This window comes from Gopherus flavomarginatus, chromosome 11 (assembly GCF_025201925.1).
Source record: "Gopherus flavomarginatus isolate rGopFla2 chromosome 11, rGopFla2.mat.asm, whole genome shotgun sequence".
Lineage (NCBI taxonomy): Eukaryota > Metazoa > Chordata > Testudines > Testudinidae > Gopherus > Gopherus flavomarginatus.
Window position 1 is genome coordinate 34,028,912 of NC_066627.1, and position 14,441 is coordinate 34,043,352.

General features: G+C 43.2%; 1 gene segment (V, D, J or C); it reads right to left on the minus strand.

Moving 5' to 3' along the window:
* The window catches only part of LOC127030676 (tyrosine-protein phosphatase non-receptor type substrate 1-like), a 143,405-nt gene extending 132,860 nt beyond the window's left edge, over positions 1 to 10,545 (minus strand). The window contains 1 exon segment of the C gene segment in view: positions 10,264 to 10,545. Within this exon segment, the coding sequence occupies positions 10,264 to 10,288 (25 nt within the window).
* Positions 10,546 to 14,441: the final 3,896 nt, after the last annotated feature.

Sequence of the window (14,441 nt, forward strand, 5' to 3'; positions counted from 1 at the left end):
CTTCTTACCACTTGCTGGAAAGCTCTTTTGCTGTGATCTGGGTCAAACAGTTCCCATTCTATAGTGCTACCTCCGAGAGGTTTCTATTGTATGTAGTTCCTGGGGTAATCCTTGTGCTTGTGTGCATTTCCTCAATAAATCATTAGCATTGTTTGGACTTTTTACTGTTCTACCTGAAAGGCTGCTTGTGGTTGTTTTCAACCTCACAACATGTTTCAGTAACATATACACAGCCAAACTTCAAAACTTCACATGTGATAGTAGCACATACAATCCAACGAGATATGGTCCAGCAGATTAAGACTTTTAGAATGATACCCCACCAGGCATACTTGGTACAAAACATATCTTAATTACATGACAATGGTGAATATTGGGGTGCCAGGATGTCACACTTTCATATTCTTGGCTATCATATTTCATCCTTTTTCAAGTCAATAGTTCTCAAAACATTAACCAATTGACAAACTCAAACTCTGTATATTCTAGATACGGTCTAACCAGTTCCCTGTACAGTAACTTCACCTACAATTTGGTTCACTGTCCATACTTCTGCTGATGTAGTTTAGTCACCTCGTCACACACAACATTCATCATCATCATCATCATCATCATGGCAAATTCTCAAGGGAGATAGACTCCTTGCAGATGAACTGCCACCTCAATCTATATCTAGCTAGGTTTTTGAAAACAGTCTGGCTAGACATTCAATCTATGACCATAATTGATGATCTTATCAAGTCACTGAAGCTTTTGGTAACCACATGATCACATGAAATATTCCTTCTATACCATAGTACTCACCAGTTCTTCTTTCCTTCTCAATGGGCAGGTCTACACCACCAGTTAAATCAATCTAATTTACATAGCTTAGGAGTGTGAAAAAGCCCCTCCCCAGAGCAATGCAAGTTTCACATTATCCACACCAATGGTATGTTGGCAGAAGACACTCTCCCATCGGGATAGCACATCTTCACCAGATGTGCTACAGCGGAGCAGCTGCATCAGTGCAGCTGTGCTGATATAGCGCTGTAGTGTAGACATGCTCTAAGTCTCCTGTGAACTAGTTCTTGATGATTTCCACAATTCTCTGAATTCTCCTCCTGTGATGGTACATTTATATTTTACTAAGGACTGATCAATCATTGCTTTCTATATTAGTCCTTGTTCTCTACTTGTTTGTATTACCTTCCCCACCCCATCCCCATCTATCTTACATTTTAAATCCTCTCAGTTAGTCTCACATCTTTATTATTCCAGTAGTATCAAGCACATCCTCGCTAATGCAGAATTGTCATTCAGCCATCTTATTACATATACTTCTGGCTTTTGCATAAAAACATTTTACCTCTTCCCTCTTGGTCCTCTGGTCCTTTAACTCCCCTATTGATCACCAGTGGTTACATTACCTCACCATCTAGGCAGTTCTCCCCGTAATCTCCTCTCTTCCTTCATGCCTGAACTAAAAGCTGGCCAGGTAACTTTCCACATTAGCAGCTAATCTCTTTGTTCCAGTATGGTAGGGATCAGTCATCATTTCCACGACTTGTTTCAATCTCCCTATTAAGTGAGGAAGTTCTTGGCATAAAGTAGCTTTAAATGATGTCAGAGGTCATCTGTGCCTTTGTTCCTGCATTGTAAATACCCTTCCAGTGCTTGTGTTCGTCTCAATATGCAGCACTATAGTGAGTGTTACGTTAAGAATATAACTACATGGGGATAAAAAACCCACAGCTGGCCCAGGATCAACTGACTTGGGCTCACAGGGCTCGGGCTCGCAGGGCTGAAAAATTGCTGAGTAGGCACTCCGGCTCAAACTGCAGCCTGAGCTCTGGGACCCTGCAAGCATGGAAGGTCCCAGAGTCTGGGCTCCAGCCCAAGCCCAAATATCTACAAAGCAATGTTTAACCCCACAGCCCAAGCCCCACGAGCCTGAGTTAACTGACCTAGGCCAGCTGTGGTACAAGTTCCATCGGTGGTGATGCTAGTGTGGATGAGGCATATGTGGCTGCTAGTATCTTAACTACTGTACCATCTAGACTCTCTCTGAAGAAAATTAGATCATGCTGTGGTTAATGCACTGACTGCCAACCTACACTAGTACTTCCCCCTTCCTCCTGCCCCCTACTTTCACTAGTGGAGATGCACAAATGGTTTTAGTAACCCATCACTTGGGACAAAGCTCTGGAGAAAGCTCTAAATGGAAAAAGAGTGACTGTTAGGATGCTCTGACAGGCCTTTTACAGTTTTAATTTCTATCATGCAAAGTAGAGGCTTGCTCTTAAGGGCTGGAGGGCCTAATGCTCACCAGCCCTGCGAACCAGGGAGCCACACCTGGACTGAGGGAGGTTTTTCTACTATAAGGAAAATGCTGTGTGCATGGGGGCTGTGAGAGTTACTGAGATTGCCAGAGACAGGAAGCCTGGCCTGGCCTGGCCTGGCCTTAAGCTGTGGAAGAGACACCCCCTGAGGACAGAACTCAATACCAGCAGGTAATTGTTGTTGTTGTTGTGTTGTTTTCAGTTTGGGTTTGCTGTATTGGGAAAATAGAAAAGGAATTCAAACCTGGCCAGTAGGGCCTGTGAGACTGGTTGTTTGGTGTGAATGTAAGGGGAGAACCCTGAGGAAGGGATGAATTGTTAGCAGTGACTGCAGAGGTACCCCAGGCCACAAGGGATTCATGGTAAGTGGCTGACCCCACTACAGACTGTAGCTACATTGTCTGCTTGTTTGCTGAGCAGCAGCAAAAGACTCAGGCCCTCCTAGTGCAATGTTTGCAAAATCAGTAGAAGCAGCAGGAGGTGCAGTTGTTCAACAAGCAGTGGTGGCAAGATACTGCATGACAGCAACAACAGGAGCAGCTTTAGCAGCAACTGGGCAAATGGGCCCCTGAAGTGGTGGTGGGTTTTGGACAGGGCAGGCCTGGCCCAGCACTGGCAAAGTTGGGGCCTGAGGATGAGGTTAAGGCTTTCCTGTGAGTGAGTTGCCTATGTTGCAGGCTGGAAGACTCCTCCGAGTGGGGAGCTTCAAGCTATTTATAGAGCTTTAACTGATGCTCAGTCAAACTCATATCCCAAGCTGAAAGCAGCTGTCTTAGATCAGCTGGGGCCAAAGCCAGAAACTTACCAGCATAAATTCCTCATTGAGCCATTTCCACACAGCACACAATCCCATGTGGTGGCCCAGTGGGTGCAGGACCTGGTTGCTGAGACCAGATGTGAATTCTCTGGGGAAAGACAAGGAGTTAATTGTCTTAAAACAATTCTTGTGAGTCCTGCCTGAAGGAGCTCAAATGTGGGTAAAGCAGTTTCGGCTGGCATCAGTGGCAGGAGCCTACTTGGTGATGGAGAGAGCCAAGCAGCTGGAGCAATGGACCAGATCAGTAGCACCAAATCTGGGGGAAAGCTAGTAGCAGGGATACCACTACCAGGAGGAATCCCACAGTGGGAAGTTAAGATTAGCCCCATTAATGGGCCTCAGAAGAATGTTCAATGCTCCTCTATCCTTGACAATTGGTAAGAAATCCATAGGGCGTGGCAGAGAAAGCCCTACAGAGTTTTCATTATGGGAAAGCAAGATGCATTCAGAGGAACTGCTTTCTCATGGGATGTGACTTGGCGAGGTGCTATTTCAGCCATGTAGGAAGGCTAGGGTCCCCTCCTAAGAGGCTATCCCCTCCTAAGAGGAAGAGCCCCTCCGAGGCATGTGTTCAAAGCAAGGTGGAAGGTCGTAAGCAGAATCCTTACCCTTTTGAAGAGTGAGACCATGGGCACATGGGACGTCGGCTGGAGGAGTGTGAGAAAATCTAATCTTGGCAAAAATGGGAAGTGTTCTCCAGAACAGTCTGGTAAATGTTGGTGTCATGTATAATTTGTTAACTAGAGTTTATGAACCCCATGTATCTGCAGAAAGGCAAAAAGGTTCTGGCCCACTCTCTAGAAACAGGAGAGAGTTTAGATCTGAAGCCAGATTACCCAGAGAGGAAGGGTGTGAGATAGGTGAAGTAGAAGCTTTGCAAAAGTTAGAGTTAGCTATGCTTTAGATGAAGAGGAGTCCTGGGAAGCAGGTGCCAGATCAGGAGATAGTGGGAACCCAAACTGTGCTCCGGGGTTGCTGTCAGGACCCACACAAAACCCTGAGGGGACGAGGTGGTGGACACCCAGACGTTTCCTCAAGGCCCACCAAGGGAAGTGTGGGTAGCTCAAGCTCCTTCTCAGGGGACATCAGAACAGTTAGCTGAGGCACATCAGGTGACCCTAGGGGAAAGAATTTGCCTGATTATTACGATGAACAAATTGGAAGGGATACTGGAGGTGCTCTGAGCCAGACTGTGCATTCACATGGCCGGTGACAGTGGTAAATTGGGAGGGGGTAAAAGGGTATCCCCTCACCTAGAACTTCCCCTGGGGTGGGCATGGTATCAATTTGGGGGAGGGTGTAACAGGGTGGCTTGTCCTTACGAAGTAGAGGGCCTCATGCTAGCCATCCCTGATTATGAAGGAGCCATACCTGGGTTGGATCAGGTGTGTCTGCAGGAAGCTGCAGTGCCAGCGGCTTGGGAGAGGTGCTGGGACTGCCAGAGCCAGGTAGCCCGGCAGTAAGCTGTGGAAAAGACCCTTGAGAATAGAACTCAAGACCAGAAAGGTAATTCTGTGTCATTGTTTTCAATGTTGATTTGCTGTATTGTGAAAATAAAAATAAAAGCCTGCCAGAAGGACCTGAATGAAGAGTAGAGGCCTGAAGAAAGGAGGAATTGTTAGCAAGGCACCACAGAAGTTATCCTGGGCCACTCGGGGGTGTTTGGGACGCAGCTAGCCCTTCTACAGGCCTACTCTACATTGCAGTGTAGTATCTAAGCAATTTAATTTAGGCCAGTGGTTCTCAAACTTCTTTTTTTTTGCGGATCACTTGAAAATTGCCAAGGGTCTCGGCAGACCACTTAATGATCTTTCCAAATGTTGTTTGTACCATTAGGTAAGTATTGTAAAGCGCTTTGGATAAAAGCATTATATAAAAGGAACTTAATAATAATTAACTTTTTTTATTCTACAAATAAAAGCACATAACTCATTTTAATATCAGTAGTCTTATCTTTCTAATGCAATGGATGTGCCCTCTCTCCCCCACCATGGCAGCCACCGAGCTGAGCTAGGAAGGAGGGGGGGTCTCTCCCTCTCTCCCCTGCTGCAGCAGTCCCCAAGTTGGAGCTGGGAAGGAGGGGGGTCTCTCCCCCACCACAGTAGCCACAGCCCTGGGGTCTCTCCCCAGCAGCCATAGCCCTGGAGCTGGGAAAAGTCACCTCTTTCTCTGGCTGCCACAGCCCTGAATGTCCCAAATTCCCCCATCCCCTCTTCTCAACCCACTGTCTCCTCCCAACTACCCCCTATTACACCCAAGGCCACCACCTAACTTACATGTGCATCTTCTCCAGGGTCCAGGCATCTAATTAGTGGAGTCACACCTGCCCGGCTCCACTAATTAGGTGGCTGGTGCTTCATTCTCTTGTGTACAGCTGCCCAGGTGCACATCTTAGAGAGAATTATCCACCGACCACCTGAATGGAGCTCACGGACCACTGGTAGTCCACGGATGACAGTCAAAAAACCTCTGATTTAGGCAATATACAAAAAGGGACGAATTCAGAATTGGTGTAAGATGCAACTTTGATATTAATAAAGGTTCATCTGCTTATAGCAATTTGGCCCAAGTTTCTCTCTTCCTTCACATATAGGCTGAAAATATTAGATCTTAATTATCCTATAGATATTTGCAAGTCTAGCTATTACATGTAGCTGTAGAGGACATATCACTTTACTGAAAGCATCTTGGTCACTTCCCATTCACAAATGGGACAGACATGATATCATAGCAACGCTGCTTCAAATTAGGTAATGTGCTGCAGTTTCAAAAACAGATTAAACAGATGTGCCGTATAACTGGCTGCCACCCAACTTGGCAATATATCCCAGTCAGACCAGTGCAAACGGATTTCATCCCAAAAGTCAGACCAGTTCCTCTTTGGATTTGCAGAAAAGCAGAATGATTAGCTGTATTTGTCAATGAAGATCAGGATATTTTCATCAAAAGGAAAAATAGGCAAGACTTTGTCAGAAACAAAACCAGCTGGAAGTTCCTCAGAAACAGAACTAGTTTTGTCCTTGTGCTTAGGGAAAATGAATCTAATACATCACAATCTAAGGGTGAGACGGATATTGACGGACAAATTGTACTTGCTGCTACAAGATGTTTTGGAGAGAGAAGTCAAGGCCCATCTGATCACAAGAGCTCTATACAAGAGGGAGAAACTGGAAGAGGAATAGTGCTTTCCTAGGTGTGGAGGAGGGAATATGCTGAGGCCAATGCAGCATAATCACTTGCTCAGCTGCCTAGCTTAGTCTTCAGAAGAGAAGAATGAGGAAGGATTTGATAGCTGCTTTCAGCTGCCTGAAAGGGGGTTCCAAAAAGGATGGATCTAGACTGTTCTCAGTGGTGGCAGATGACAGAACAAGGCGTAATGGTCTCAAGTTGCAGTGGGGGAGGTTTAGGCTGGATATTAAGAAAAAGTTTTTCACTAGGAGGGTGGTGAAGCACTGGAATGGGTTACCTAGGGAGGTGGTGGAATCTCCTTCCTTAGAGATTTTTAAAGTCATGCTTGACAAAGCCCTGGCTGGGATGATATAGTTGGGGACTGGTCCTGCTTTGAGCAGGGGGTTGGTCTTTCAATATCATTTTTTTTTAATGTGATATGGGGTTAACTCAGTGTACTACGGGATAATTCTGAATCATTTGAACATACTTATATAGTATCTACTATCCTGGCAGCAGCAAAATCTGGCAATCATTAGCTGTCATTTCTTGTAAGTGTCACCACAGAAGTGGGCCTGGAGGAGGAATTTTGAAGGAGGATGATTACTTCAGGGAGGGCTGTCAAGTGCAAAGTATGACATGAAGGACACTATAGTGATAACTGTGAAATAAGCAGACAAAGTGGTATTCAGGGCTGGCATCAAACATACAGTGGAGAGAGCATAGTAGTAGAAAGTAGAAGGAAGTAGAAGGAAGCTTGGGTGAAAGTGATCATGAAATCGTAGAGTTTGCAATTCTAAGGAAGGGTAGAAGGGAGTACAGCAAAATAGAGACAATGGATTTCAGGAAGGCGGATTTTGGTAAGCTCAGAGAGCTGATAGGTAAGGTCCCATGGGAATCAAGACTGAGGGGAAAAACAACTGAGGAGAGTTGGCAGTTTTTCAAAGGGACACTATTAAGGGCCCAAAAGCAAGCTATTCCGATGGGTAGGAAAGATAGAAAATGTGGCAAAAGACCACCTCGGCTTAACCACGAGATCTTGCATGACCTACAAAATAAAAAGGAGTCATATAAAAAATGGAAACTAGGTCAGATTACAAAGGATGAATATAGGCAAACAACACAGGAATGCAGGGGCAAGATTAGAAAGGCAAAGGCACAAAATGAGCTCAAACTAACTATGGGAATAAAGGGAACAAGAAGACTTTTTATCAATACATTAGAAGCAAGAGGAAGACCAAGGACAGGGTAGGCCCACTGCTCAGTGAGGAGGGAGAAACAGTAACAGGAAACTTGGAAATGGCAGAGATGCTTAATGACTTCTTTGTTTCGGTCTTCACTGAGAAGTCTGAAGGAATGACTAACATAGTGAATGCTTATGGGAAGGGGGTAGGTTTAGAAGATAAAATAAAAAAAGAGCAAGTTAAAAATCACTTAGAAAGATTAGATGCCTGCAAGTCACCAGGGCCCGATGAAATGCATCCTAGAATACTCAAGGAGTTAATAGAAGAGGTATCTGAGCCTCTAGCTATTATCTTTGGAAAGTCATGGGAGACGGGAGAGATTCCAGAAGATTGGAAATGGGCAAATATAGTGCCATCTATAAAAAGGGAAATAAAAACAACCCAGGAAACTACAGACCAGTTAGTTTAACTTCTGTGCCAGGGAAGATAATGGAGCAAGTAATTAATGAAATCATCTGCAAACACTTGGAAGGTGGTAAGGTGATAGGGAATAGCCAGCATGGATTTGTAAAGAACAAATCATGTCAAATCAATCTGATAGCTTTCTTTGATAGGATAACGAGCCTTGTGGATAAGGGAGAAGCAGTGGATGTGGTATACCTAGACTTTAGTAAGGCATTTGATACAGTCTCACATGACATCCTTATCAATAAACTAGGCAAATACAATTTAGATGGGGCTACTATAAAGTGGGTGCATAACTGGCTGGATAACCGTACTCAGAGAGTAGTTATTAATGGCTCCCAATCCCGCTGGAAAGGTATAACAAGTGGGGTTCCGCAGGGGTCTGTTTTGGGACAGGATCTGTTCAATATCTTCATCAACAACTTAGATGTTGGCATAGAAAGTACGCTTATTAAGTTTGCAGATGATACCAAACTGGGAGGGATTGCAACTGCTTTGGAGGACAGGGTCAAAATTCAAAATGATCTGGACAAATTGGAGAAATGGTCTGAGGTAAACTGGATGAAGTTCAATAAAGACAAATGCAAAGTGCTCCACTTAGGAAGGAACAATCAGTTTCACACATACAGAATGGGAAGAGACTGTCTAGGAAGGAGTATGGCAGAAAGAGATCTAGGGGTCATAGTGGACCACAAGCTAAATATGAGTCAACAGTGTGATACTGTTGCAAAAAAAGCAAACATGATTCTGGGATGCATTAACAGGTGTGTTGTAAACAAGACACAAGAAGTCATTCTTCCGCTCTACTCTGCGCTGGTTAGGCCTCAAATGGAGTATTGTCTCCAGTTCTGGGCACCGCATTTCAAGAAAGATCTGGAGAAATTGGAGAGGGTCCAGAGAAGAGCAACAAGAATGATTAAAGGTCTTGAGAACATGACCTATGAAGGAAGGCTGAAAGAATTGGGTTTATTTAGTTTGGAAAAGAGAAGACTGAGAGGGGACATGATAGCAGTTTTTAGGTATCTAAAAGGCTGTCATCAGGAGGAGGGAAAAAACTTGTTCACCTTAGCCTCTAATGATAGAACAAGAAATCAATGGGCTTAAACTGCAGCAAGGGAGATTTATGTTGAACATTAGGAAAAAGTTCCTAACTGTCAGGATGGTTAAACACTGGAATAAATTGCCTAGGGGGGTTATGGAATTTCCATCTCTGGAGATATTTAAGAGTAGGTTAGATAAATGTCTATCAGGGATGGTCTAGACAGTATTTGGTCCTGCCATGAGGGCAGGGGACTGGACTTGATGACCTCTCGAGATCCCTTCCAGTCGTAGAGTCTATGAATCTATGAAATTTTCTGACACAGCCCTGCAACACCATGCTTTTGGTATAGCTGTATTTAGCAGCTATATAAAATGTTTTCAATACCCCGATATTACATTAATGGTTTCATATTTTGTTATAAGCTCCAAAAATCAGTACCAGCCTGAGCCTGCTGAAAGATTTGTGCACCTCGTCCCTGTTCAGCCAGTCAGAGTCAGATACAGATGCTTTAGACACAAAACCAGGGGAATGTGACAATTTCAACCGAGTTCTGCGTTGATTCTGGGTTTGTGCTAATGGGAGTTGGAATTATAATTGGTACATGCACCCTCTCATGAGTAAAAGTTGAAGAAGTATTTTGTGTGAATCGCTGTGGGGTGAAAGGTCAGAGTTTCATACAGATCCGTGGCTAACAGAATCAACTCCTCCCCTCTCTATAGTAATCAAAACCTCCTCATCAAATGGACTATTAAGCATTGCTTTGGAACTTAGCCCTCCCAATAATGAGTCTTTAACTTGTTGACATGGCAAAGCCTAATGTTCAGCTCATGTAGAATGAGGCCATGATGGCAGAGGTCTCATTCCCACTCTTATTCTTGCTGTTCTCCTGATTGGTTTCTGATGCTGGGCATATTCCAGTTTGAATGGTTGGCGCTTCAGAGCCAGAGGTGCCATTTCAGACTTGCCATTTGCCAGGAGCCTACCTCATCACTCCAAGCTAGCAATACAGAGTATGCTAGGAAATTGTTGGTGGAGGACACAGCAATGAGTTCAAATAGTTGGAAGTTCTTGTTCACCAGATTCAGAGATTTGATAGACCAGGGTAAAATAGTAAACTTCCTAAAACATTAATATGTTTAGTGCAAAATCCCTGTCCTGCCCCTGGACTATTTTTTAAAAAACACTCAAACAATATGCAAGCAGCACATCAGGAAAGAGCTATCCATTGCTTCTGTATGTCTACTTAGTCTGCAACTAAATTCTTACCTTGTGCATTGGAACTTGGTTTCATATCCAGCTGCAGTAAAGCAAAGGAAAGATAGCTTCTGAACACTTGCTGTGGGTCCAGCTGAAATAGTTTTTCAGCAGTATCACACAAAGGAGTTCACTGCCTCCAACCTGCTTCCACTATATACACAACACAACTCTAGAGTGTCCCCAGTGAGATAAGGTGGAGAATAGAAATGATCCCTTGGTGCCATTCGGGGAGGGAAATGGGATTGAAGTTCAGAGTTGAAGAGTTCAATCCAAAGCAATTCATAAATGTTTCTAAACCCAGACAGTAACCTGAGAGATTGTTTGTTTGTATCAGTAATGACTTAACTTTTGGCAAATCCAGAAAAACCTCTCTTCCTGTTCATATTGGCCTTCCAACGTAAAGAAATAATTCAAATATGCTTGACTTTGCAGCTGTATCCAGATATGCCACTACACATTCTAACCGGTGTATTCAGTCCTAGACATAGAAGAGAGGTACGTAAAGGCCTTGGATCAGATCTGTGGATTGCTTTGGGCATGCCTAGAAATAGAATAAAGCATTTTAGTGCATTGGAAATATTTTTACTAATGAAGGACTTCAGTATTTATCCTCATAATACTTTGCACTTATACAGCACCTTTCTCAAACAACTACACCTCTACCCCGATATAACGCTGTCCTTGGGAGCTAAAAAATCTTGCCGCATTATAGGTGAAACCGCGTTATATCAAAATTGCTTTGATCCGCCGGAGTGTGCAGCCCTCGCCACCCGGAGAGCTGCTTTACCACATTATATCAAAATTTGTGTTATATCAGGTCGTGTTTATTGGGGTAGAGGTGTATATAAGCATTAATTAATGAAGCATCAGACCAAAAATAGTTATCATTTCATGGCTGTTCAGCAGTCCATGCAAAATATATTTGATAGGTCTCATTCCAGTTCCTGGGTAGAAAAGTGTTCCCAACACATAAACATCCTTCACGTGGCACTAGAGGAGTTTGGGATCAAATGTGCCATTGAAACTGAATTATACTGTCAGCCCTGGAGCTGCTCATTCTCAGTCAATGTTGAGGCATGCTAGCACGTTGGCAAAGGCTGGTAGAAAGGTTCCACTACTGCTGATTATGCCATACCTTTTCTCTACCTAAACAGAAGCTTGGGGCATTCAATCTGGCACTTTTCATAAGCCATCAGTTCATTAAGGATTGTACAGAGTGCAGTGCTGAGTGCATTGTGGTGATGCTCCTCTGGGCAGTATGCTGAGAGTAAAAAGTGCTGTTCTGTTCTGAAAAGTGGCTTTGTAAAAAATGTTATCATGGAGCTCCATACATAATTTCTCGTGGTGATTTCTGTATCAAGTGTGATGTTTACAAGTAAAATGATTTTTTATAAATAAATACCTGCTGTCCTGCAAACTTACCTCAGAAAGCCAAGTTCCGGGTTCTTTCAATCTTGCACCAACATCATCAGCAATAAAGTTCTGCAAACCACATTAGACCCTCAGTGACACCCATGTAACCACATTGTCTTAATGGACTCACACAGGTAAATTTTAGTAAGCTCTGATGCACACAGTGGAATCTTCAATAAACTCAGTCTCTGTTGCTTTGGCTTTGCAGGGCTAACCGGAATAAAAAGTAGTAAAACCCTTTTTCAGGCACAACAAAGTCAGTCAATCTAACAGAATGTAGTAAAGCAGCAAATCTTGTGATTGAAATGGTGCATTTTTACATGCTCATCTTTCAGAGTAGAACTGCACTTTAAACCAAGTAAAAATAACGCTTTAATATATTGTTCCTACATTTGCAAACCACTAACAAAAGAACATTTTCTGAGCATCCTATCATGCATGGTTTTTAGCTGTAACTTTATCTCAATCACCATCTTCAGCGTTGCGTTTATTTTTAAAGAGCAGCTTAGTTCCTGCTCCCTCAGCATTATTCAGACAGATGTTCTGTTTTGTTCTTCCCATGCTATGAAAAATCTGGCATTCAGTATTTAATTGTAGCACCTAACATGCTCTCCTGAGACAACAGAAGAATCTTTTACATTATGTGAACCCACCAAGATCTTCAAGTGCGATAAAGAACTGAAGTGAGGAGCTAAAGAAAGACTGCTTGTCAGGAAACTCAAAGGCTTGAAGCATTGATTTTTTTTTGGCATAAAGACTACTGTGTACTCCAGTCACTTCACTGACTTCAGTGGAGTTATCCTGGGGCAAAAATGAAGGAATGCAATGGTGAATCAGGACAGTTGTCTAGAGGTTTGATGCAAATTGCAATGATACCACTAGTCTGTGATGGAAGGTGTAAACGGACAACCCATGTAAGCGAAACTGTAAATTGGATCTGTTCCTTATGGTGCTCTCTAAATTTCATGACAATTATTTATTTGCACAGCTCAGATAGGCTGGTTTCTACTTGAGATATTCATTTTACCATAAAAGACTCTGCTTCCACATCCAGATCTCATTTTGAAGACTTATTGTAGCAGAACAGTGTGACTAACCTGGGTGTTGTGGTGAATGTGGAAAGTCAATTATTGAACTGGTTGGGGGTGGGGAGTTTTAAACTGTATGTTCAGGTTTTGTCAATATGTATGCTGGGGCAATGCGCTACTGTCTCAGGGCTCCTGTGAAATTCTATCAATCTATCTAGCCCTTTTATATTTTTTTCTCTGTAACTTCACAATGGCAATATTTTCTGTCCAATGTTGTTACCATAATGCCCTGACCCTTGCCCTCCCCTTGTCTCCTTTGAAAAGTGGTTTAAATATGCCTCCCTGTCCTGAAAAGTCCTAGATGGCCATTTCTGAAGAGATCAGAAATTCATGTGGAGAAAGGCCATCAGGCCTACCCTCATGTTTGCTAGAGAAAGCAGAAGGCAAGGCACATCCAGAGAACTGCTCAGGGGTGAGGGAGGGAAAAGAAAGGGGTATCCCATACCTTAGCTCGAGAAGCCTCTGCCCCCTTCCCTTTTTTTAAAATAAGCTTTGACATACAGTACTTTCAGCAACTACCCATCAACTGTGTTTCACATTCATAAGAAAACCCAATATTAGGTAAGTTGTCCCTGGCTAAAGGTTTCATTAGAAAATATCTCACTGCTCTGTACATATAGAGAAAAGCTCAAAGCTGAGTGCAAACATGCATGCACAATCACATGCCCACCTTGTGCATTCATGCATTTGCAAATGACCAATTAAAGGCCATATGTGTCCATAAATACCCAGCTTGCACACTCACAGAAACTAAACATGCAAGGTAGGCTCACATCAACGTGCACTGTCATGTGCTTCTGACCTTTTAAAAATTAAGTCCATAAGACCAACATCTTCACTTTCAATGCCCTTCACATCTTATCCCCCCCTCAACCTATCATCTCTCATTCAGGATCAAAAGGACAATGCCTGCTTACAGTCAGCCTGTGATGTCAGCCTCCCATCACCTACTTTTTTGTATTTTCAAACAAGTACCTCTGTATTCTCCCATGCTGGTCCTTACGTCTGGGAGATGCTCCCCCTAAACATCCATAAAGCTACCTCATTATCCACCTTCAAATCCCTCCTGAAAACTCCCCTCACGCATGCGGCCTACAAAAAAACTGACAACTGTTAGACTGCTGGTGTGCAGAGACCATGGCCTATCATGCTGATCAATACTGTCTCATTGTTTCGTGGTAGTCCCCTGTTTGCCTGTATCCATCTGCTGTCTCTTATGTGATACTTAGATTGTAAGCTCTGTAGAACAGAGGCTGTCATTTTGTTCTGTGTTTTTAGAGCCTACAACAGGGTCTTGGTCCATGAAGGTTTCCTTGGCACTATGATAATACAAATACAGATAGAACCACAGTACCGGACACTGCAACACCCATGATTTTCTACAAGTCTTGTGATATTTGGAATTTTTCGTTAAGCCCCACGCCCGGGAGACATGATGTAACAACCTTAGCTTTCATTTAAAATATAAGTAGGTTTATAGCCCTCCTGGTTGTGGAGAGAAGCTTGAAAACATGAATCCTTTAAAGGCTCAAAAAACAGAAGAACCCATAATTTATTATTTTTTTCATAATCTCATAATTTGTGAGGAGGGCTGACTCATGTTTTTGAACACTTCTGATTGACAATACTATGTAAAGCCTCTGGGGTTCTTAACATGGCACAAGCTGAGGCAGCTGCCTATGTTAA